This window comes from Schistocerca serialis, chromosome 3, assembly GCF_023864345.2.
Source record: "Schistocerca serialis cubense isolate TAMUIC-IGC-003099 chromosome 3, iqSchSeri2.2, whole genome shotgun sequence".
NCBI classification, from domain to species: domain Eukaryota; kingdom Metazoa; phylum Arthropoda; class Insecta; order Orthoptera; family Acrididae; genus Schistocerca; species Schistocerca serialis.
In genome coordinates, this window is record NC_064640.1 from 498,057,689 (window position 1) to 498,084,281 (window position 26,593).

The window sequence follows — 26,593 nt, forward strand, 5'->3', positions numbered from 1 at the left end:
GTCTTTCCAAACTAAATTCATTCTGCCATGATTTTCTCACAGTTTACTGCATATAACTGATGTCTTTGTTCCTGTCTTCAAAGGCAACCTTTTTAATCCTGTGAGTCCCAACAATATAAATAAATAAATAAATTTTTCACAAAATTAAACTTTATTATCATAGTAAGCAATGAATACAAGAAAAAAGTGGCAAAAAGTAAACAATAAATTGTTTTAAGGAGATGTTTTCACCCTGAAACCACTAGTGTGTACAGTTTTCAACCAACCTTCATTTCATGCATCATATCTGAAGCAAATTTGTTTTTTTCCTAGACACAATCCCAAATCTCAAAACTTCCATGAACTCATGGCAACCTATATATATATATATATATATATATATATATATATATATATATATATGTGTGTGTGTGTGTGTGTGTGTGTGTGTGTGTGTGTGTGTGTGTGTGTGTGTGTGTTTGTGTGTTTGATGATATTTAAAGTTCCAGTTTCAGAACACTGTAGGAAGAGAACCACGACTCAGAATTACATCAAATTTGAACAACATATTATTGACTTATGGGGATATGATATGGAACAAAAACAAATTTAACACAATTGTTGACTAAACATAAAATCCATAGTAAGTGCCACAACTGCTGTTTTGCAGAAATTGCAACAAAAATAGTCCAGAAAGCATTCCGTTTTGATATCCTTATTTTTTTATAGTCTGAACAAATGAAGATAGTTAATCTACAAACATTTTTAGAGTTAAGTTACTGTAAAACATTTAACAACAACAACAAAAATTGTTAATGGAACACAACAAGAACAGGGCTATGTGCCAACCTCTCTAACATAAAAACCTGGCTAAGTCCACCACTTATATCTGTAAATGAAGGGGTGTGGGGAGGATAATAATAATAATTTTACTATTATAAAAATCTGGAAATTACTGTTTACAGTTTTTCTATAAAAACTATGTTATTATGAAAAGTCAGTTTCGCCTACAGAAGTGCTGTGTTAGCAAACAAACTAGTTAAAGAATAAAGACAAAATCAAGCATGTTACTGTGTTCTTACAAGTTTTATTTAAAAATAAATACCTTTTACAAAGTTTAAAAAGTTACATTTTGTTTTAATTTACCACTATTTTATAAATGAGATATTACAATGTTACAGTCTATAAACTGCTTCTGTGTTTACTCAGTCAGATTTTGGTAAAACAGTTTGTTTTCTTGTTTGAGATAAGGTATCATTTTTTTTAAGTCCTCCTCCTTCTCAGTTTTCAGTCTGGCTGTTAGTTCAAGCTGGGGTAGATCTAAGCCTTTTATGGTTTCCATCTCCACACCTTTTTTGAATACATTCATTTGCATCCACATTTCAACTTCATTGACTGTCTTTTTTGTAAACATTTTTCCTGGGTTGGTTTTGGAAACTTTGAGCCAAATGGCCTTGGAAATTTCTAACTTTTTGTGATGAGGTGTTCTTTAGGTACTTTGGAGAAGTCATAAAAATCACCATCATTCATCATACTGGTTAGAAAAGGAGTTTTGCTATTGGCATTACACAAAAGTCTCACAAGATCCAAAGGAACTTCATGTTTCTCTATTATTTTTCTTTTTTCAATTAGAGCAAAGTCACATTCACAGGTTAAGTATGAGTGTACAGAGACAACATACTTGTGGTGAACTTTGTCAAAGAAATCATTAAAAACAAAGTACATCCATAAGAACAATACCACTGGATTTTTGTTTTGGCCACAGCTGTTGTCAGACCACACTATTAACTTTTTTTCTGGGAAATTTTACTTTTAATCCCCCTTAGCATGCAGCTCACTATTTTGTTGCCTCCCCTGCCACTCATGCCCTCGTGCCAAAGAAACATAAAATCTTTATTATTATCTGCCATATGCAATCCCAAATTGTAACAAGAAAGTTGATGTAAATAATACATTTGGCAGTGTGACAATGTTGGCAAAGAGAAAACCTGTTTAAATGTATGGATACTGAGCATGTATCACGTGTAGGAGTGGTAGAATATACATGATCACACTTCATCTCTTCTCTAGCTCTTTCAGCTTGTCTATGATGAAATTCTAGTGAAGTATGATGTACAGCTCCATTGGTTGAGTCATTCAACATTTTACTTTTAAGCAGATCACATGCGTTACAGGTATCTTTCCTTGGGCAGTGAAATCTCAGTTTGGGAAAGAGTTCTTTCAATACTTGTTTGTAGCATAAATAGCTAATGTTTGTGTTTGGATAAAGTGTAACAAAAGTCTCATACATTCTGCTGTAATTTAAATCTTGGCTTGAAAATAGAAGGGATCTTTTAGCCCTTGTGTAATAGCTTTCGTCCTTGGGGAAATTTTTGATGTGTTCAACAATGTATTTTACATCAGCAGCTGTATGTTTCCTTTCTTTGTTTTTGTTTCCCCTATGTTCAGTGTAGGTAACATCACCACTCTTTTCTGATTTTACCAAGGTTTCCACTCTTTGCCTGGTAGTTTTGTGTATTTCCAGAAAGGCTTTTTGCAAACTTGAAAATGTCTGCCTTCGTCATCAGGAACTGTATAAAAAACACTAGCCTGTCTGTGATTCTCCTTGGGTTCTTCATAAGAACCATGTCACCTTCTTCTAACATTGCGTACACTTATGTTTTCCATCAAATAAGAGTTTTGCTTAACATTATAACCTGGTTCATAGAACTGACTGAATATGTTTAATATGTGTTCCAATGCAACGTCTCTACACTGATAGCGGCATTGGTATGGAACCTACAACAAACAAACAATGGAATTAGAGGCATTAAATAATTTGTGACTGCCATGAATAACCTGTTTGTTTGCTACTCTGCACAGTTAGTAGGTCTACTATAGTCCAGGAACCAAGTCAAACATAACCTAATATAATCTAAACATTGGTTAGCTTAAAACGCCACAAAAAGTTCTTCACAGAAGTCTTAGTGTTGGTTGTTTTTGAGGTACAGTAACTTCCATATTTTTCTCATATGGTTTTCCCTCAGCTCTTAGCTTTTTATTTATTCAGGAAACACTACCTTCACCCCTTTTCCAACATTTTCTTGTTTCAACGATCACATAAACCACAATAGTAAATGCAACAGACAGGACTAATCACTGCAACTTGAACACAGTTGAACTTCAAACTAAAAACAACAGCATGGGCACATAGCCCTGATTTTGTTTCAGAACAGGTGGCACTTAGCACCTGGTGCATTCTGGTGGTAATATTTTAAACCACTTCCACACTAATTGCTAGATGGCCTGATTTTTACTGGCGAAGGTTAGGCACATAGCCCATATTTTGACAATAAAACATTTTTTTTTTATTTTGTGTACTTAGACCAGATTTTATAATTAATCAATAATTTTAGCAATAGATGTCATTGTAAGTATCTTAACATAAATGAGTTTGGCTACAAATGACAGACGAATCATACAAATGACAGACGAATCACAATATGACAGGTATTGTTTCAGTTATGCATTACATCATCTGTACTGTTCAGTGTACATGATTGCAGAAGTTTGGCAATCAGCAGTTGTGGCAGTGTTATTTAGATAAGCCTATCCACCATGGACAGATGGTGCCACAGTGCATGGGAAAAACAAAAATGAAATTGGTTTTTAATTGCCCTGGGGCCAAAAACTGCATAAGAGGCAAAATGACATTGATTTCTAATTTGTATGAGACTGGCAAAAGACATGTTCAGTATGCTGAACACCATTTTCTGTCACAACTTGAAATCGGGAAACAGATAAACAGTATGTTTTACAACACATTGGAAAGTCTCAGCAGTCACGTTCAGACAGCATTGTGCAATGCATGCCTTCAGTTCAGCTACATTTGTAACTGAAGCACTGAACAAAACATCTTTCAGATATCCTCACAACAAGAAGTCACACAGATTAAGAACAGGTGATCTGGATGGCCAGGCTATAGGGAACTGATGGTTCAAATGTCTAGTATTTACAAGATACCTCTGCAGCAGGTACTTTACCATCTGTGCAATGTGTGGAGATGTGCCATCTTGAATAAAAATCTTTCTACCCACACATCCACCCTGTTGAAGGATTGGAATAACATTTGTGTGGAAGACTCTCATAGCATTTACCTGTGATTGTACAGGTAACAGGACCCATAGGCTCATCTTCTCCAAAACAATGGGGCCCTACAGTAAATGTCATCAGCGTGTATCACACAGTCACTTATGCAGAATCAAGTTGTACTGGTTGATGAGTATACAGAATTACCATTGTCCATATTCTCCAATTCTGCCTATTGACACGTCATTGGAGATAGAAATGAGCTTCCTCTGCCTGCAGAATGGTCCATGGCCATTCATTGACCTTTTCAATGTGAGTGAGATATTCCAGAGTGAATATCTGTCTAGTGCCAGGTCAGCAGGAAGCAACTCCTGAACATGGGTGATTTTGTATTGCTAGTAGCGCAGGATGTTTTGAAGAATTTTATGTACTGAGCTCTCAAGCACATCCAGCGTTTGAGGAATTCCCCATACACTGCATGTGGCACACCACAGCTTGATCTCTCCTGTAATGTTGTGGCCACATCGTCAACAGACTGAAGATCAACTGCTTTCTTCCATCTGCCACATCTCACTTCAAATGAACATGTCTTTTTGAATTTTTAATAATTTTCTCCAGAGCCTTAACAAACAGTGGACCAATGCTATTTTCATACCCTTGAGTGTCTGGAAATTCTGCAGGGCTACTGGCACATAGTCACAGTTCTTGGAAAAGAGATTTATCAGCAGCACACGATCCTTCATGGAGACAGTCATTTTGGCCACCTTGGATGCAAACCAAGGAACAGAAATGTGCTGCACATCTGTTTGTGTGCATATTCTGACACTTACAGTGCCATCTATTGATCAAGCTTTTATTAATTTCCCCATGTATCAATAACATGCTGTTCAAATTTGATGCCATTGATATCATTTTGAGCATTCATTATCCTTCTATAGCATTTTGAAACTGGAACTTTACATGTGGACACACACAGTATACAGTGTTTTGCCAATACAGGAGTTTGTGCACAAACTTTCCTCTTGATTATGTACCATTAATGTTTGATGGGATTCATGTCATGTGATCTGTGGCTTCAAAATCAAACTTGAATTGTCCACAATGTTCTTCACACCAGTCATGAACAGTGGGGCCCAGAGATCTGGCTCATTGTCATCCATAGAAATTCCATTGTTGTTTGGGAACATGAAGTCCATGAATGGCTGCAGATGGTCAATGAGCAGTTCAGCTGGACCAGGGGACCCAGACTATTCCATATAAACACAGCCCACACCATTATGGATCCACCCACCACTGGCTTGTCCAGTGCCTTGTTGGCAACTTGGGTATGCAATACTATCACCATCTGTATATGTTGTTGTTGTTGTTGTGGTCTTCAGTCCTGAGACTGGTTTGATGCAGCTCTACATGCTACTCTATCCTGTGCAAGCTTCTTCATCTCCCAGTACCTACTGCAGCCTACATCCTTCTGAATCTGCTTAGTGTATTTATCTCTTGGTCTCCCTCTACAATTTTTACCCTCCACGCTGCCCTCCAATACTAAATTGGTGATCCCTTGATGTCTCAGAACATGTCCTACCAATCGATCCCTTCTTCTAGTCAAGTTGTGCCACAAGCTTCTCTTCTCCCCAATTCTATTCAATACCTCCTCATTAGTTATGTGATCTATCCATCTAATCTTCAGCATTCTTCTGTAGCACCACATTTCGAAAGCTTCTATTCTCTTCTTGTCTAAACTATTTATCATCCACGTTTCACTTCCATACATGGCTACACTCCATACAAATACTTTCAGAAACGACTTCCTGACACTTAAATCTACACTCGATGTTAACAAATTTTTCTTCTTCAGAAACGCTTTCCTTGCCATTGCCAGTCTACATTTTATATCCTCTCTACTTCGACCATCATCAGTTATTTTGCTCTACAAATAGCAAAACTCCTTTACTACTTTAAGTGTCTCATTTCCTAATCTAATTCCCTCAACATCAACCGACTTAATTCAACTACATTCCATTATCCTCGTTTTGCTTTTGTTGATGTTCATCTTATACCATCCTTTCAAGACACTGTCCATTCTGTTCAACTGCTCTTCCAAATCCTTTGCTATCTCTGACAGAATTACAATGTCCTCGGTGAACCTCAACGTTTTTATTTCTTCTCCATGGATTTTAATACTTACTCTGAACTTTTCTTTTATTTCCTTTACTGCTTGCTCAATATACAGATTGAATAGCATTGGGGAGAGGCTACAACCCTGTCTCACTCCCTTCCCAACCACTGCTTCCCTTTCATGCCCCTCGACTCTTATAACTGCCGTGGTTTCTATACAAATTGTAAATAGCCTTTCGCTCCCTGTATTTTACTCCTGCCACCTTCAGTATTTGAAAGAGAGTATTCCAATCAACATTGTCAAAAGCTTTCTCTAAGTCTACAAATGCTAGAAACGAAGGTTTGCCTTTCCTTAATCTTTCTTCTAAGATAAGTCGTAGGGTCAGTATTGCCTCACGTGTTCCAGTGTTTCTACGGAATCCAAACTGATCTTCCCCGAGGTTGGCTTCTACCAGTTTTTCCATTCGTCTGTAAAGAATTTGCATTAGCATTTTGCAGCTGTGACTTATTAAACTGATAGTTCGGTAATTTTCACATCTGTCAACACCTGCTTTCTTTGGGATTGGAATTATTATATTCTTCTTGAAGTCTGAGGGTATTTCGCCTGTCTCATACATCTTGCTCACCAGATGGTAGAGTTTTGTCAGGACTGGCTCTCCCAAGGCTGTCAGTAGTTCTAATGGAATGTTGTCTACTCCCGGAGCTTTGTTGCAACTCAGGTCTTTCAGTGCTCTGACAAACTCTTCACGCAGTATCATATCTCCCATTTCATCTTCATCTACATAATATTGTCCTCAAGTACATCGCCCTTGTATAGACCCTCTATATACTCCTTCCACCTTTATGCTTTCCATTCTTTCTTAGAACTGGGTTTTCCTGAAAGCTCTTGATATTCATGCAAGTGGTTCTCCTTTCTCCAAAGGTCTCTTTAATTTTCCTATACGCAGTATCTATCTTACCCCTACTGAGATAAGCCTCTACAACCTTACATTTGTCCTCTAGCCAACCCTGCTTAGCCATTTTGCACTTCTTGTCGATATCATTTTTGAGACGTTTGTATTCCTTTTTGCCTGCTTCATTTACTGCATTTTTATAGTTTCTCCTTTCATCAATTAAATTCAATATTTCTTCTGTTACCCAAGGGTTTCCACTAGCCCTTTTCTTTTTACCTACTTGATCCTCTGCTGCCTTCACTATTTCATCCCTCAAAGTTACCCACTCTTCTTCTACTGTATTTCTTTCCCACATTCCTGTCAATTGTTCCCTTATGCTCTCCCTCAAACTCTGTACAACCTCTGTTTCTTTCAGTTTATCCAGGTCCCATCTCCTTAAATTCCCACCTTTTTGCAGTTTCTTCAGTTTTAATCTACAGTTCATAACCAATAGATTGTGGTCAGAGTCCACATCTGCCCCTGGAAATGTCTTACAATTTAAAACCTGTTTCCTAAATCTCTGTCTTACCATTATATAATCTATCTGATACCTTTTAGTATCTCCAGGGTTCTTCCATGTATACAACCTTCTTTCATGATTCTTAAACCAAGTGTTAGCTACGATTAAGTTATGCTCTGTGCAAAATTCTACCAGGCGGCTTCCTCTTTCATTTCTTAGCCCCAATCCATATTCACCTACTATGTTTCCTTCTCTCCCTTTTCCTATGCTTGAATTCCAGTCACCCACAACTATTAAATTTTCATCTCCCTTCACTATCTGAATAATTTCTTTTATCTCATCATACATTTCATCAATCTCTTCGTCATCTGTGGAGCTAGTTGGCATATAAACTTGTACTACTGTGGTCAGCATGGGCTTCATGTCTATCTTGGCCATAATAATGCATTCAGTATGCTGTTTGTAGTAGCTTACCCACATTCCTATTTTCCTATTCATTATTAAACCTACTCCTGCATTACCCCTATTTGATTTTATATTTATAACCCTGTGTTCACTTGACCAGAAGTCTTGTTCCTCCTGCCACCAAACTTTACTAATTCCCACTATATCTAACTTTAACTGATCCATTTCCCTTTTTAAATTTTCTAACCTACCTGCCCGATTAAGGGATCTGACATTCCATGCTCCGATCTGTAGAACGCCAGTTTTCTTTCTCCTGATAACAACGTCCTCCTCAGTAGTCCCTGCCCGAAGATCCGGATGGACAACTATTTTACCTCTGGAATATTTTACGCAAGAGGACGACATCATCATTTAACCATACAGTAAAGCTGCATGCCCTTGGGCAAAATTATGGCTGTAGTTTCCCCTTGCTTTCAGCCGTTCGCAATACCAGCACAGCAAGGGCGTTTTGATTAGTGTTACAAGGCCAGATCAGTCAATTATTCAGACTGTTGCCCCTGCAACTACTGAAAAGGCTGTTGCCCCTCTTCAGGAACCACACATTTTTCTGGCCTCTCAACAGATACCCCTCTGTTGTGGTTGCACCTACGGTATGGCTATCTTTATCGCTGCGGCATGCAAGCCTCCCCACCAACGGCAAGGTCCATGGTTCATGGGCGGGTAGGGGGGTAGTTGATATTATCAACGACACATACAATCAGTAGCTTTTGATAAGAAATTCATTAGTGGGATAGGAGCTGCCCACCAATAAGTTCTTTAGGCTCATCTTAAACTGAATTATATTAGTAGTTAAAATTTTATGGCTGCTGTCAAGTTGTTGGAAATGCATACTATTGAATAATGGATGTGTTTCTGGACCAAAGTAAGCACCTTTAAAACTGGATGAATATTATTTATATTTCTGGTATTGATTTCATGAATTGGGCTGTTGGATTGAAACAGAGATTTGCTTTAAATGACAAATATCAATAAGGAAAAATATATACTGAGAATCAATAGTTATTACCCTAGTTTCTGAAACAGGGCCTGCGTATGTTCTTGAGTTCACATAACAAATAATTCATATTACATATTTTTGGATTTCACCTGCCAGGTTAGCTGAGAGCACTAATGCGTTGCGTCCTGGACTCGGGTAGGCGCGCTGGTTCCAGATCGAATCCACCCGGCAGATTATCAATGAGGGCCGATGTGCTGGCCAGCCTTGATGTGGCTTTTAGGCAACTTTCCTCATCCCACTAGGTGAATACCAGGCTGGTTCCCGCGTCCCGCCTCAGTTACATGACTCGCAGACATTTGTAACATGTTCACACTATTTCATGATTTACACTAGATGCAGACAGCTGGGGTACACTGATTCTGCATCTGGCCACCCTTTCCAATTAAGCATGCCAAACCTGATTTTTACAATGCTGACCCTACCAAAATTGCAGGATAAGACACAGGTGAAAGGCATGTTTTGGGATTTCAAAAGCTTTAGCTTGACTTGATGAGTTAGTCCAAAGAATGATTCAGTAAGACATTATGGAATGAAAGTAATCACTTAAGTCTGACAGCATATGTTTGCAATGGAGATCTGTTCAAGTGATTCAGTAGTTATTTGGTATGCATTTATTACCAAGGTCTAATCCCCAGAATTTAGCACTGTTAGATTCTTCTATATGATTGACATCAAATTTAGGCATATACTGGTAGAAAACCTCTTACTAGCTCTGCAATGCATATAGCGCGTTTTTCCAAAGTTTAATGACAAAGAACTGGCTAGGAAACATTTTTTAATGTCAATGACAATCTCATTAAATGCTCTTCCTCTTGATTTGTTATTTGTTGCAATATTTGTATCATCTGCAGACAACAAACTTGGTGCATGGTAATGTTACAGATGAAAGGTCTTCAATACAAACAAGAGAAAGTGCCCTAAGATGTAAACTTCTGTGACACCACATGTAATTAGTTCCCAGTTTTATGATTCCTGGTAGCTTAACACATGTCTCTTTCCTATTGACACATTTTGTTTCCTACCAGAGATGTAGGATTTAAACCATTTTGCAGCGTTTCTTGTTACATCCTATAATATTCTAATTTAGTCAAAAGGATACTGTGACTTACAAAGTCAAACATCTTTGACAGATGACAAAGTAAACTGGTAGTGTATAAATTAGTGTGTACTGAATTAAGTAGATTATCACTGGGGATGTAGAGGGCCTTCTCAATATTGGAGTCCTTTAGAAATCTGAACTGTGACAGTGACAATATCTTATTTGTAACCATTTAGTTAAGGGGATTATACACCACCTTTTCTTATTTTCAGCAGTGCTAGTAGAAGTGTAATTGGATACAAATTTGATGGTGTTTTTAAAACAAATCTTTAACTTCAGTATATTTTAACAATTCAGAAAATGTTCTACTGATAAATGACTGATTATACAAATGCAGAAGAACACTCATTAATTAAATTTGTTGATATTTTATCATAACCAATTGAATCGTTTGCTTTTAAAGAATTATGGTGAACATTTTTTCTGCAGGTATAGACTAAAACCTAACTTTATGATCTTTTCACTTATTTATTAATGTAAATGGCAACAACATGTGATAATTATGAGATTGCCACAGCTAAAAGAGCTCAGAGATATATAGAATAAATGTAATGATATCAAAATATGACAGCACAGTATGATGCAAAATTTGAGGAGTAAAGAAAAGGAAACAGGATGATTCATAGAACTGTTCTTTGGTACAGATTGGTAGGGATAAGCTGTCCTTATTGCATCAAATTTCAGAACTATGATTTGTAATGAGCAATATGGCTGATCCATATTAGATTGTAGCACACAGTCCTTAGAAATACATGTGATGGGCTACCAAAATGGTAGTTTAAGTGGATTCTTCTGCACACAAGCCAAAGAAATAGCTGGAAAAAGAGAGAAAAACTATGGATCTTAAGATGTTTTCGACAGTGCCCCACACCTGTGGCCAGAATAATCTCATCGGTGCCACATTCTCATGCTGTACACATACTACCTGTCACTCCCTGCTGAAAACCACATCTCTCACTCCCTGCCTCTTTTCTCCTTCACCCATATGTCCTGACACAACTCCTCACCCCAAACAGTCAACCGGGACAGTACAGCTATACAGTTGCATGTGTACTCTGTAGTACTAACTGCAGGTGAATATAGCTTAGCATTTGATTATTGTCAGTTGGGTATGGAGAAGGAGCTGCTATCCACATGAGATAGTTACAAAAATATATAAACATTGTTACACTCAGAATTGGTAGTGTTTGGCATTCTAAAGCTGTGATACAGAAATATAAATTCATAGAAAGTGAATAAAAATGATGACAATATACAGGGAAACACCTGGTAATTTTGAGTTGTTCATGAAACTACCTAAAGCTTTGTTAAATTTTTAAATTTCTGAATGGAATAAAGAACTTCTCATGAGAGCAATACTCCCTTGCCTTTTCATGTAATCTGAAACATGACGCTGTTGTCTGACAAACTATAAACAGTTATTTCCTTCTTCCTGTAGTGTTCCAAGTGATATGCCATATTTACAACTATACATTTGTTATATGATAATTTCTGCTGTTAGTCACCTTGCATTTAAACAAAAGTGTGGCAGTATGAGCATCAGAGATGTATATGGCTAACATTGTACATTATGTAACGATGACAACCTACTTTAGTGTGTACATGACACCAAGAGCAATTCAGTTCAACAGACTATGTAATGCCTGGCAGATGATACACATGGAATTAAAAAATGATTTTTGTTGATCTGAAAATGGCTCATTGATTACTTATACTAACCAAGAATTTTTATCCACAGATTTTAACATAACAGACTGCCTGTTTTCCAATTTGATGGAGATTAATTGAAATCACTGTCTTTAGGAACAGATATCGGACATTGTCAAGGACATGCAATATGTTGGCTTGGTATCTACCACTGATGGCTTAGCTGATATTTTCTTCTGAACTTTCTGCAGCGTTGCAGAAAAGTTAACTTGTTCCTTGGGTTGAGCTCTTTTTTGATCAAAATGAGTTTGTATGATATGTAGATTCATAACATCAAAAGAATTTGTTGTTGGCTACTCTCAGAAAATGTCACCAAAGTGTTTAAGGCTTCTGAAGCCTCAGCCCAAGAGATGTGAATTGTAGGCATTTCTTCTTCATCACCCTCTGGGCGCTGATGACCACGCTGTTTAGTGCCCGAAAACCTCAAACCACACACACACACTTCATCACCCTCAAGTTTTGGTGCCTCCTGTGGGTTGAAAAAACGTTGTAACATTGCACTGTGTCAGCTCTTCTTTGATAGCTAAATTCCTGTCAATTTTGACCCATTTGTCAGCTTCCTCTGCCGAATACACACTCAGCCCATTAACAGATGCTGAATTTAACATTCATAAAATTTGAGAGCTATCAGCTGTCGACTCATCGTCATTTACATCACTTTCCATCTCAGCTTCTTCAAGCAGCACTGATGCAATTGTAAGTACACAAAGCTATCTTGGCAAAAATATAATTTCTCAGTGAGGCAGACAATTGTTACTAATGAGTCACTATACCATGTGGTTCTAATGTTACTCAGTGACCTCCAATTGTATTTCCTGTTGTTCAAAAATGGTTCAAATGGCTCTGAGCACTACGGGACTTAACAACTTAGGTCATCAGTCCCCTAGAACTTATAACTACTTAAACCTAACTAACCTAAGGACATCACACACATCCATGCCCGAGGCAGGATTCGAACCTGTGACCGTAGCAGTCCCGCGGTTCCAGACTGCAGCGCCAGAACCGCACGGCCACCACGGCCGGCTATTTCCTATTGTACCAAGCTAAAAATAAGGGAAATTTTTCGTATGTGATGGACTATCAAATGTTGGAGTGTTGTGGTCTTACTGTAATATGTTCACACTTTTAATAACTCTGTTTCACCAATAGATACCTTAGGTTTCAGCAGCTCCTTAGTGGATAGTCTACATGTTCAAGAAAAGTATCCCAAAAGATATTTGTTAAAACTCATCTTTCTGTTCAAAAGATGTTTTTCTGAATTGAAACTATTTAAAAATTCTAGTATTGTTGATAAAATCAGTATGAAAATAATCAAATGTTGTACAGGTGAGCTTTTACCATACTAGTCTACTTTTTTTTTTTTTGTTCCAAAGTTGTGAATGATGTTTGTATGGGTTAATTTTTTTTTATGCAGGTATTTTGTTGATGATGAGTATCAGTTGGTGGGTAGGTGATGTTTAAGAGAGTATGGTTATGGTGATAAGTATGTTTTATGTTGTATTTGGTCTTTATTGTAAGAGTGTAGTAGGTTTATTTATGTATGTAATTTTCTGTGAGATGTGGATTTTGTAATTTGTGTTTGAATAGTTTATTATTATTTTGAGGTTTCGGATGGTAGCTGAATTTTGTATTTATTAGTTTATATTCGTTGGTGGGTATGGTCTGACATTGTAAGGTATGAAGGTGTTGGTGGTACCAAGAACCTCAGTTGATCTGTACTGGGTGTCTCTCCTGTAGGTTGTCAGGCACATTTTGTCAGCAGTTTCAGCAGATATCTGCAGTTTTGGTTTTGCAGTGTGTAACTGGTGTTAGCTCAAACAAATATTGCTCATCTTGTCTTTGATACAATGCCCAGTATCAACAAAATGTGTTGGTATGTTTCTCATTTCAAACAAAATGATTTTTAAATCAGGATTTTATGTTCCCAGTTGATAGATCACTACCAGGTTAGTCCAGTGTAATATTCATTTTCATGATATGTTTTAACAGGGATAGCAAAACATGAAGAACAATCCATACTCCAGCATAAGTTGAGCAATGCGCTTCTGTGTAGCGTAGCAGTCAGTCTGGGTAAGGGCAGTGCTGGTGCAGCTGGAATACTTACTATTTCTCACATTTTACTGTCCCTGTTAATACATATTGGCAAAAATATCACGCTAGAGTAATTTGGGACCACTCTGTCAAATGGGCATGTAAAATTCACTTTAAAAATCATTCTGTTTATAATTGGAAATGAACCGAATCTTTGTATCGAGAATGGGTGTCCCATGAAAGACATAATGAGCAATGTTGGTTTGGGGTGATTGAATCCACATGCTGCTAAAGCAAAATTTCAAATATCCACTAAAACACAGGAGAAAGTCTGTCTGACATATCTTAGGAGAGACATCATGTATAGTTTGACTGAAATTTCCTGTGAACAGTTCTGGAGTCATGTGGGGATTTGTAGTATTGTAGCTTTGTTTGAGCTAGTGACAATTCCAGTCCCATGCGGCGATACCAAGAGGGAAGAGCATTGTGTTCAGCTTATGGCTATCATACACATTTGCAACAGCAATTTGAGCAGCAGTTGGCACCACAGTGACATAACAATCTGTTAAAAATTAGTTACTTCAAGGCCAAATCTGAGCCAGGCACCCTGTAGAGTGCATTCCTCTGACCCCAAACCATGAATTTGCGACTTCAGTAGTCTCAAGTGAGAGCTCATTGGAGGGCAGGGTGGAGGTCTGTTGTGTTTTCTGATGAAAGCTGGTTCTGCTTCAGTGTCAGTGGTACCCATGTGTTGGTTAGAAGGAGGGCAGATGAATGTCTGCAACCAACCTGTCTGTGGCCTAGACATACTGGACCTACACTTGGAGTTTAAGGTCTGGGGTGCAATTTCACATGACAGAAAGACCACTCTCATGGTTATCCCACACACCATGATTGCAAATCTGTACTCCAGTGTTCAAGAATTCTTCAGCAAACCGATGTTTAGGATATTGCTCTGACTCTGTGCAGGTCCATCCTTTAAATAAATGGGAGTCAAGAGTTACCAGTTGCTTGTGACTTTGAGCTGGACAAGAGATTCATGACAAATGCAAGGTAATTAAGGAGCCAGTGCTACAGAGAACTCTCTGTATAATCCAACTACCATTCCATCCAGATGTACTGACTCACTTGTTTTCAACTCTTTCAGTTGCTTCAGTATGACATGGATGCCTATTGCTATGTCCTGCATGTGGGCATCTGTGACAGTCAAATGATGGCATGTTCATACAATCCTCCTACATGAAAGATTTCTTAACTTTAAATTTAAAACTTCAGTTTTCCATTTGCTGCCTTCTGTTGGCACACCAAACTGGTTGATGAGTGACTGGATAGAAATCTTCAGCCCACTTAGTGATTTTACACATGATCAGAATTTTTTTGGGTTCTCAGCAGGATCCTCCAATAAGATATGAAGGTGAATGTTGTTTGTTTTGCACATTTATCTTCTTATGGATGCACAATTTTCAAGTACATTTCACCTGTCAACATTTGCAGTCTTTTTTTCATTTACTGAGAGTGCAACAGTCTTTGCCCCCTTGACATTTTCTGAATTTTGTTGTTAAGCCATGGTTGATCTTATCCATCCTTAATCCACTTACTTGTCACATACACTGATTAGCCAGAACATTATAACCACTGACCTACTATCAATAGAAACCCATCCAGGGGATAGCAGCAGCACCTGATGAGGAACAACTGCTACTCAGAGACCTGCATGGTGCATCAAGTATCAGTGAGCATGCTGCCTGTGTGTAGAATGGGGAAGGAGCACAGTATACCTGAGTTTGACCAAGAGCAGATTGTGATGGCCCAGAGGCTTGGCATGAGCATTTCAGAAACTGCACAACTTGTTGGGTGTTTGAGGAGTGTTGTAGTGAGCGTCTTCAGCACATGATGAAACCAAGGTGAAACCATGTCTAGACACTGTGGGGTTGGGTGGCCACTCCTCATTACAGATGTTGTTGCACAGACTGGTAAAACAGGACAGGTGGCAAACTGTGGTGGAACTAACATCAGACTTTTAATGCTGGGCAGAGTACAAGTGTGTCTGAACACACAGTGCACCAAACACTCCTAACAATGGGCCTCTGCAGGTGATGACCCATGCATGTGTTAACATCACAACATCAGCAACTAGAACTGAAACCTGATAACATCTACATCATGCCAGTGGGAGGGAGCAAATCCATCATCTTCCAGGGGAACAGCTCCTTGACACCTGTACTGCAGGTTGGAGAACATTCACCTGCATATCCATGGGTCCAATAGAGCTTGTGCAAGGCACCATGACTGCCAGGGAGTATTGTACATTGGTTGCAGACCATGTACACCCCTTCATCACAGTCATGTTTCCGATGCAGTGGAATTTTTCAGTAAAATAATGCGCCATGTCACAATGCCAGGAGTATGATAGAGTGGTTATAGGAACACAGTGGCGAGTACCAGTTAATGTGTTGGCCCTCCAAACAGGTAGATCTAAACCCGATTGAACACACCTAGAATGTGATTGAATGTGGTACCTGTATTAGAGCTCATCACCCTCTCCCTGTAATTTTTGGAAATTAGGTGACTTATGTTAGCAGATGTGGTGCCAACTCCCTCCAGTGAGCCCACCAAGGCTTCATTGCTATCATACCATGATGCATTGCAAATGTTATCCACATCAAAGATGGACATACTGGCTATTAGATGGGTGATCATAATGTTCCGGCTGATCAGAGTACATCTCCCAAGCATAATTTACAATCATTTCAATCTTTGCCAGTAATTCTTCTATATCCATCATACTAAAACTAAATGATGTCCATTCATTGTCAAAGAAGATGCTAAAACAGCTTATCTGCTTTTTCTAGCATATGAGGTGTGTAAAAAAAGTAAATAGACTGACTTTTTTTTCTACCATCTACAATATTGTCCCATTCAGAGTAGTTTTCTTGATAGCTGTTCACCAGCAGAGTCATTGTTCCCATCTTCGAGGCAGTGCTGAGAGGCTTCAGCTCGTAGGGCCTTTAACATGTCAGTCACATTCTTTTGAATGTTCTGCAGAGTCCCAAAATGACATCCTCTTAAGACATTTTTCAATTTTGGCAAAATAAAAAATTGACAAGGACTCAGATCAGATGAATAGGTGGGGCTGTGGAACAGCATGAATGCTATTTTATATCAAAAATTCTGTGATGGAAGTGGCTGTATGACATGGGGCATTGTCATGATGTAGCACCCACTTGCAAGACTTTGATCTAATTTGATGTACAGTGGAAGTGTTTAAGTTTAACACATTACCCATCATCCTTACTGATAAACATCAGTCCGATGTCATAAGAGCGCGCACACACTTGACATTTTCATCTGTTTTGCAAGTTGAAGGTCTCCCTGTCTGAGGTTCATCTTCAATATGTTCTTGCCTACCAAAAATGATTCGTGCCGGTAAAAAAAATGTGCTCTTGATAAGGAATGTTCCCCATAGACCTATTTGTACTTTTCTAAAGTCATATTTGCAGAGTCCCCAAGTTTAATGCAAAACTTGATGACATAATATTTCTCTAAATTGTGCTGTTCCAGTTTCATAACACACAACAAAAACACAACTTCACTGATGGTGCTCTTAAAAATCATGTGATGGCTGTATGGAGCTGAAATTCAAACTGAGCATCTGGAAGAGATGAACACTTCCACCGAAGTAGAGCAACACAGTGTGACCAGATTACTCTCAGTATTGTCAGTCTCATTACATTTCCCATATACCTTGTAAATATTCTTCTTGCCTTGTTGATGAATTTATTAACTTAAGTAGCCATCATCATTGTAATGAAACTATGATTACCAATCCCTGTCTCTATACCAACACTGTGAATAGCATCAGGCCTGTTTTAAGCAACAAGGTCTAAAATATTTCCATTGTTTATGGGTTGCCTAACTAGCTGTTCAAGGCAGTTTTCAGAAAACATGTTCAAAAATACTTCACAGGACTGGCTGTCTGTACCATGTGCAGTGAATCCATAGACACTCCAGTCCATAAGCAGTAGATTCAAGTCATCCCCAGACAGCTATGTGTATGAAACAGGCTACCCCTTAAAGGGATTATAAGGTGATTTAAAAATCATGCATGTGGAAACGAAAAGAAGATCAGCTTACTGGAAGAATTAAAAATAGCAGTCACAAAAACATAATACAACAATATTCTCAAAGTGCAAAACAAAGCCATTGGAAAAATAATCTTAACAGCTTTTTGGATTTATTTTAATAGAGATGTAGAAATTAAATATTTAGTCCTTTGCCGATGCAGTAGCCAGACAATGGTGATAGCAGACATTGGCATGGAAGCAGTGTCTTAGGAAACGAGATAAGGGTAGGTGACCAATGGATTGCATTTGGGTTCTGTCAGTAGCTGTGCATATACACTGACCAGCAAGAAATATTATGACCACCCACCTAATAACTGGTATGCCCATCTTTGGCACAGATAACAGCAGAATGAGGCCCTGATTTGGTGACTGGAGGGAGTTGGTGCCATGTCTGCACACACAGGCCACCTAAATCCCATAAATTCCAGGAAGGGGACAGTGAGCTCTGACAATCACATCCAAGACATGTTTGATTGGGGTCAGATGTGGTGAGTTGGGGGCCAACACATAAGTTGGGACTCGTCACTGTTTTCCTTGAACCGCTCCAGTACACTCCTGGCCTTTTGACATGGCCCATTATCTTACTGAAACATGCCACTGCCTTCAGGAAACATGATTGTCTTGATGGAGTGTATGTGGTCTGCAGCCAGTGTACAATACTCCTTGGTGCCTTGCATGAGCTCCACTGGACCCGTGGATGTGCACATGGCTGTTGCCCAGAGCATAATGGAGCCGCCAACAGTTTGTCTCTGCACCACAGTACAGGTGTCAAGGAGCCTGTAAGACAACAGATTCTAACTGGTTCAAATAGCTCTAAGCACTATTGGATTTAAGATCTGAGGTCACCAGCCCCCTAGACTTAGAACTACTTAAACCTAACTAACCTAGGACATCACACACATCCATGCCTGAGGCAGGATTCGAACCTGCGACCATAGCAGCAGTGCGGTTCCAGACTGAAGTGCCTAGAACTGCTCTGCCACAGAGGCCGGCTCAATGGATTCTCCCTCTCCGACTGGTATGATGAAGAAGGTACCGAGATTCATCAGAATATGCAATGCTCTGCCACTGTGCCAACATCCAGTGCCAATGGTCACATGCCTATTTCAGTCATAGTTGCCAATGTCATGGTATTAACATTGGCACATGAATGGGTTGTCGGCTGTGGATGTCCATAGTTAGGAGTATTCAGTGCCCCGTGTGTTCAAGCACACTACCCCCCCTGCAACCAGAATTAAAGTCTGATGTTAGTTCCTCCACAGTTCACTGCCTGTCCTGTTATACCAGTCTGCCCAGCCTACAACATTCGACATCCATAATGAGGGTGGCCGCCCAACCCCACAACATGTGGACATTGTTTCACCTTGGTTTTTTGCCATGTGTTGATGACACACACCACAGCACTGCTCAAATACCCAACAAGTTGTGCAGTTTCCAAAATGCTCATGCTGAGCCTCTGGGCCATCACAGTCTGCCTCAGTTGAACACAGACAGATTGTGCACCTTTGGCATTCTATTCACAGACAGCACGCTCACCAGTACTACTTGCACCATGCTTGTGTCTGACTATGAGTCATTCCTCACCAGGTGATTCTGCTCTTGCCTGGATCGGTTTATATCGATAATACGTCAGTGGTCATAATATTCTGGCTGATCGGCGTAGAGCAGTACCTAGCACACAATAACTCACCAGCAGTTCACAACATGATGGGAAGCATCACCTGATCACTCTTGGTGCCAACAGCTGCTGAAGGGAACATGACATGATGTGCATTTGCAATATGAAATGATAATGAGAGTGACAGAAGTGGACAATTTTAATATATGATGACAACTTAAAAATAGTCCTATGAATTTTATTTTATGAATGCCACAAATGAGGTATTAGAGTTCATTGTGTTTTAATCATATATGCTGCATGTCAAAATTCTGATAATGAAAGCATTGTCTCTTGAAACATGTTGTTGTATTATGTGAAGTACAGTTAAAGTAACTGAATGCTACTAGTTGCATCTAATATAGTGTAACAATGCTACCTCACATCTGACAAGTTTTTCTTTACAGATTAGATTTAATAACAAGCAGCCCTCAAGTGATAGTTGTGTCCTCATTTGAGTTTTATGTAATGTTTTCAGGAGATCATGGTATTCAGTGTTTTTAATTTGTTTAGGCACTCAGAACATTAACCTAATTTCATATCTATTCAGAATGCTTTATTTAACTGTGCAACAGTAATTGAGAGCAACAGGGCTTTCATTTATTTTCTGTTGGCAGCAGTATCACTTTCACCAATTTATATTTTGTTTAAGACCTAAAGACACCTTTACTGCTTTTGGAAAATGGAGAGTAATTTATGGTGAATACTCCAAGGGAACAGATATTACTAATTCAAGATGTAAAGGAAGTATTAGTGTTGGAAACAGTTCTTATTCATCCCCTGCAGTTGGGTGGGAGCTGTACCACTTCACGCCCAGTTTCACTATACACAAATAATATGGTATTGTAATCTATGGACATTTTTAACCAGTGAAAAAGAAACCCTGTCTTCTAAATGTTCTGTGTACTGCAGGTTGGGTAGTCACTTATTTTTCCTTGTGTATAAATTATAGGTAGGTCTGATAAGGCTGAATGTAAACCATGACCTAATTTACCTAGAGTATTGAGTGTATTTAAAAGATTCAGTGATCACATAACTGTATTGGTTTCAGTTAAGTAACCTCTCCAAACATCATCAGAGAAGCTTATGTAGTTTTACACTATTCTGTCTTCTTTTCAGGGTGTAGCATTTGTCAACGGCAACAATTTGGGTCGCTATTGGCCCATTGAAGGTTCTCAAGTCACTCTGTATGTACCTGCCATATTTCTTCAGCCATATCCTAAAACAAATGAAATTATTTTATTTGAGCTGGAGCTACCCTCACAAAGTAAGCAAGTCAAGTTTACAAAGGAGCCATATCTTAATAAAGAACCACCTAAACAAGGAAAAGTAACTCCTTGTCATTGATGTAACTTGGTGAAATTATTAGGTTTCCTCTTGACTGTTGACAATGAATGTCATTAAACTGTATCAATATTGATAAATTATATAGGACTGGTAACTGAGAAGGTATTTAATTGTAACAGGTGAATGTGGTCACTGATAAAGACTTTTGTTATAAATATGTTACACTTACATAATACTTCATGTAAATGATTTTCTATCAGTAACACCAGAGCTAACATCAGTACATTATGTTTGCAAAGTTATTTTATCCATGTTGGATGTAGTGAACACTGTGGCCATTCAAGACAGTTGGTGAATGATGTGTGCAGCCACAAATACTTTTTAATGTTTTATTTAAGTGCTATTACCAGTTACAGTCTACCAAGCACACCTTCAGATGGCTAATATTTTCAGTTTCATAAATGTTCTGATCCATAGCATGTCACCTGCTCCTACACTACAAAAGAATATTTGAATACTGTATAGGTAGTTTCATTATTATGAACATGCTTAAATGGTTGCATTTTTTTAGATATAATGTAAAATAGTTATATTCACTTACATAAGTTCCAGTAGATAGTGATTTGTTTTGTTGGGGTAAGACTGGTTTTCCAGATCAATCTCTTTGTTGTTCAATTAGAAACAGAACACACATTGCAAATAAATGGCTGTGGCATGCTTCATAATATTCTTAATGTCTGTGCTAAGCATCACACATGTTATACCCTTGATGTTTCTGTTTACAATGCAAAGGTTATCATTAAGCAAAGATACAAAGATAGTGTTCATTTTCAGTTGACCATGGATATAAACAGAGGAAATATGATGTGGGATGTGCAAAGTGCAATATTTTAATAACATAAAAATGTTTGCCCTCTATGATTAAACTGATTTTAAAAGTCAACAGGACAAATTGTTTTCAGAATTTCAAGTATGTCATCCTTTTTTTACTTAACTTTCAGCAGAAATTTTGATGAAATACTTCAAAGACAACTGATTGCATACTACAATTTAGACATATATGTACATTCATTTATATATACAGACATCTGCTTAAAATGACTGTTTATAAGTTAGTTGCAGGAAATACAAAATTAAAATGTTGGAGGGTGAGAAGAGAGCAACAAATCTGTTCATCATAATAGTTTATATTTGTACAGTTTTACACTGATATCTTAAACAGGTGGCCCTGAAAAATTTAATTTCCAAATGTTTAATGTTATCATTGGCTTAGAGACCTGCAAGGCTGCTACCCATTGCTAGGCTATCTGGCTGCATATAGAGTTTCTTGTTTAATGAGAAATAGTTATGGGCTAGAATTAATTCTAATATCTCTATGGATTTGTATATTTATGACTGGAAAAGCTATTTTTTAATCACTAAATTTCACTTAATTATTTCATTATTTACATGGACAAGGATATTTGTGTACAAACTCTCAGTGCCCATGAATGCAAATCTAGCACTGTCTGGTATGTGCCCATCACTTATGTCATTATTTCTCATTAAAAAAGAAAATCTATATGCAGCCAGAAAGGCTAGCAATGGGAAGCAATCTTGCTGGACTCTAAACCAATGTTTCCATTAACCATTTATAAAATAAATTTTTCAGATTCACCTGGTTAAGATATCAGTGTAAAATTGTATCAATATAAACTATCATAGTGAACAATTGTGTTGCTCTCATCACACCCTCCGACTTTTTAATTTTATATTTCCTGCAACTAACTTACATATGGTCATGATAAGCAGATATCTGTATCTATAAATGGATGTACATATACATCTAAATTATAGTAGGCAATCAATTGCCTTTAAAGTATTTAATCAAAATTTCTGCTGAAATTTATGTAAAAAAAGGATGACATACTTGACATACTAAAAATAATTTGTTCTATTGTCTTTTAAAATGAGTTTACTCATAGAGAGCAAATGTTTTTCTGTTATTAATATATTACACTTTGCACATCCCACATCATATTTCCTTCTTTTACATCCTTGGTCAACTGAAAATGAATGTTATCTTTGTATCTCTGCTTAATGATAACCTTTGCATTGTAAACAAAAACATCAAGTTATAACACATGAGATGCTCACTGACAATAAGAATATTATGAAGTGTGCCACCGTGATTTATTTGCAATATGTGTAGTGTTTGCAAGTCAACAACATAGAGATCAACCTTGAAAACCATTCTTACCCCAACAAAACACATAACCATCTACTGGAACTTATGTAAGTGAATATAACTATTTTACATTGTATCTAAATAAATGCAACCACTTAAGCTTGTTCATATTAATGAAACTACCTATACAGTGGCACTAAATATTCAAATATTCTTGTGTAGTGTAGGAGCCGATGGCATGCTGTGGATCGAAACGTCTGTGTAACTGATAATGTTAACAATCTGAAGATGGGAATGGAAGCCTGAAACTGGTAATAGCACTAAAATAAAACATTAAAAAGTATTTGTGGCTGGCTATGTTATTCACCAACCATTATGTTTGCTGTTCAACTTTATTTTATTTGACTGAGTTTCTTCTTAAGTCTTTGTGCATATCACACCCAGGAGGAACTGCACACGTTTACAAAAGGGTAACTGCTGACATGTATTATAAAACACAATGGACACCATTAAACAGTGTTAACCTAACAATAGTCCTCCACTGATTGTGCTGCAAACAAATACACTAGCGACCAAAAGTTAAGAATAATCATGAAAAGAGGGAATACAGTTTTATGAGCACATTGGAAGGATTACTGCAGGAGCTAAAACTTAGTCACAAGGCATTTGGCATACCACAGTGCCTGGAAAATAATTTTAGAGAAGTTCTGGTAGTTAAAATACATATTTGTAAGCAAATAACACAATTGGGAAATCTGTTCTACATCAAAAGAATTCGTTGATAAGGGATATGGTTACTGCTAACAGCCACACATGCTGGACTGTGATGCAACATGCATTCTATGAGATGGTTCAAAAATGTTCTTTGCAGACAATCTCAGTCCACAGCAAGAGCAGTGTGGAGGGCAGGAAGTGTCCTTAGTGGAAGCTGACAGGATGCAATTCATCTCCCTAAAGCAGTCCAGCCTTGTTCTATAAGATTCAGATCTGGGGACATCACTGGCCAGTCCATGCAACAGATATCATCACCTTCAAGAAAGTCATCCACCAGTAAAGCTCAATGTGTACAGAGGAAGTCTTGACCAACCATATCTCTGAAAAGACACATTTGTGGTAGCAGTATCTTATCTCTGTATCCCTGAGTGTATACGGTATTCCTCCAGCCACCAACAAAGTTGTGCATCTCTGTATGGCCATTCATTATGATGCTTACCCATACTGTGATGCCATCACAACCAAACCAGTCACTTTCCATGATTTTCCTGGTGTTGAAGTGGGTATCAGGTTCTCTCCAGAGAAATTTACGATGAGAATCTTTTTCTAAACTGAAGTGGGATTCATCTGTGAAGAGCATGTTCCTCCATTCATTCATGGTCAGATTTTGATGTTGCTGACTCCACAATACACAGACCCATCTCCATGCTGGAGTGAGCAAGATGCACATGGCCAGATGTGTGGCAAACATCCCTGCTTTTCTGAGCCTCCAATAGACAGTTTGTTGGGAAACAGAAACTCCTGAGGCAGCTGCAAGCTCTGCAGCCAGTTGCTTTGGAGGTGTATTCTGATTACATTGGGCAGTTACGACAAGGTATCGGTCTTGCTGTCAGGTAGTTACTTTTGGTTGACCTAGTACTGGCCAACAATGAACATATACTCAACACCTTTGACAAAGCCTCAAATGATGCTTTGTGGCACACCTAAGGATACTGAGATGTTGGTCTGTATCTGGCTTGCTTCCAAGTGGCTGAGTGTTCTACCCAGCAAAACAGGGTTCAAATGGCATCTTTGTGGCATTATGTTGTCAACCTCACCAAGAAACTGCAATTTGCTCAACTATGAGTGGACAAACAAGACTGAGATATGATTAGTCTCATGCACTGTTTGTGTTTACCTTTTGCTTGTGCCATTGTTCACAGCACAGAGTACTCTTTCTGTGTGCAGAGCAAACAAGTTGGGTCCAAGGGAAATATTTATGGTGATGTTGGGTGATTTCTCACCTTTTCCCATTTAATTTTTGTATTTTCATGATTATGCTTAACTGTTGGACACTAGTGTACTAGAAGTGGTATCACTGATTACAAAAATTGATATACTGGCTTAATTCTATTTCTGGATGGCATCATATGTTAACTGACAAAATAAGATTGTATAAAGATGAACTATGGTAGATCTGGCATTTAAAACAATGAAAAGACTTCCTAAAATACTGCCTAATCTCACAAGATTCATAACACATTTTAAGTATTTATACTCCATCAATTTACAGTCCATAAATTTCAATTTCTTATAAAATAACTGATTTGTGATGGATGCATGGTGATACCTGAGAATGTGCTGATCATAATGTCTTGATAAAAAGAGGATGCTGCTGATAAAACAATCAAAAGTATCTCTTTGAGCAGAATTTTGTAATAAGTAATGTTACCACTAGGAATATATGGGTAGATTGTACATAACTCTCTCTCTCTCTCTCTCTCTCTCTCTCTCTCTCTCTCTCTCTCTCTCTCTGTGTGTGTGTGTGTGTGTGTGTGTGTGTATGTTTTTAAGATAAGGACAGAAAGTTAACATGGTCATTGTACATATAGAGTTCTGCATTTATAATGGATAATGACTGTCCTAGTCAACTTTTTTATTAAATTGGAAATTGCACATGTTTCATTATATTTTGCTGCTTTAATTGTAGTTGATTAGTTACTCTGCTATGCAGCAGGATGTCTGCAAATATTTGATTAATAAACTATGTGTATGTTTGATTTCAATAAAATATCAATATAACAACAATAAAGATGCATTCCAAAACTACATGTAAATGAAACAGAAGGTTATAATGAGACTACACTGAAAAGCATTTATGCAATGAATATTCAGTCATGTAACTGAAACTCTTATCATGAAAGTGATGTTCGCATGTAGTACAGAAAACTTGGAAATATAAAGCTTGGAAATTTATAACTAACTGTGTATTACTTAGACCACAGACTTACTTAGTCGAGTAAACTGACTGTATCTTACAAACCTTCACATTCAGCAACAACAAGATTTTCATGTCATTCATAAGTGATGATGACTGGTAATGCACAAATTTCAGTGATGTTGTGTATTGATGTCTGTTGACGAAATGTATTTTCAGTTAACTGTCTCAAACATGTAAATATCAAAACTATTGTGTTTACTGTATGTTAACAGTTATGTTTGTTTATACTACCAATTTCAAATGAAATTATTTGTAAATGTTATATGAATATAAATTAAAACACAAAATCAAACTCAACGCTTTGTAAATATCTCACCCTCAGTAACTAAAACATAACAACTATATAGAAATCATGATTAGATATCACAGACTGATTCTAATACCATCCTTAAATTCCTTTAGGCAGGGATTCCTTTCTATATATCTCCTGTAACTTGCTCACCTGTTTGAAATTCATTAACAAATTTACAATTCAGACTAAGGTTCGGAACCTCTAGGTCTATTCCTCCAGAATCTTGGCACAACTTCCACTAT

General features: G+C 37.8%; 1 protein-coding gene across 1 annotated transcript in view; it reads left to right on the forward strand.

The window, feature by feature from the left end:
• Nucleotides 1-26,334, forward strand: part of LOC126470385 (beta-galactosidase-like) — a 305,106-nt gene extending 278,772 nt beyond the window's left edge. The window contains exon 12 of the mRNA XM_050098215.1: nucleotides 20,751-26,334. Within this exon, the coding sequence (XP_049954172.1) occupies nucleotides 20,751-20,978 (228 nt within the window). The 3' untranslated portion in view covers nucleotides 20,979-26,334. The remainder of the gene's footprint in view (nucleotides 1-20,750) is intronic.
• Nucleotides 26,335-26,593: the final 259 nt, after the last annotated feature.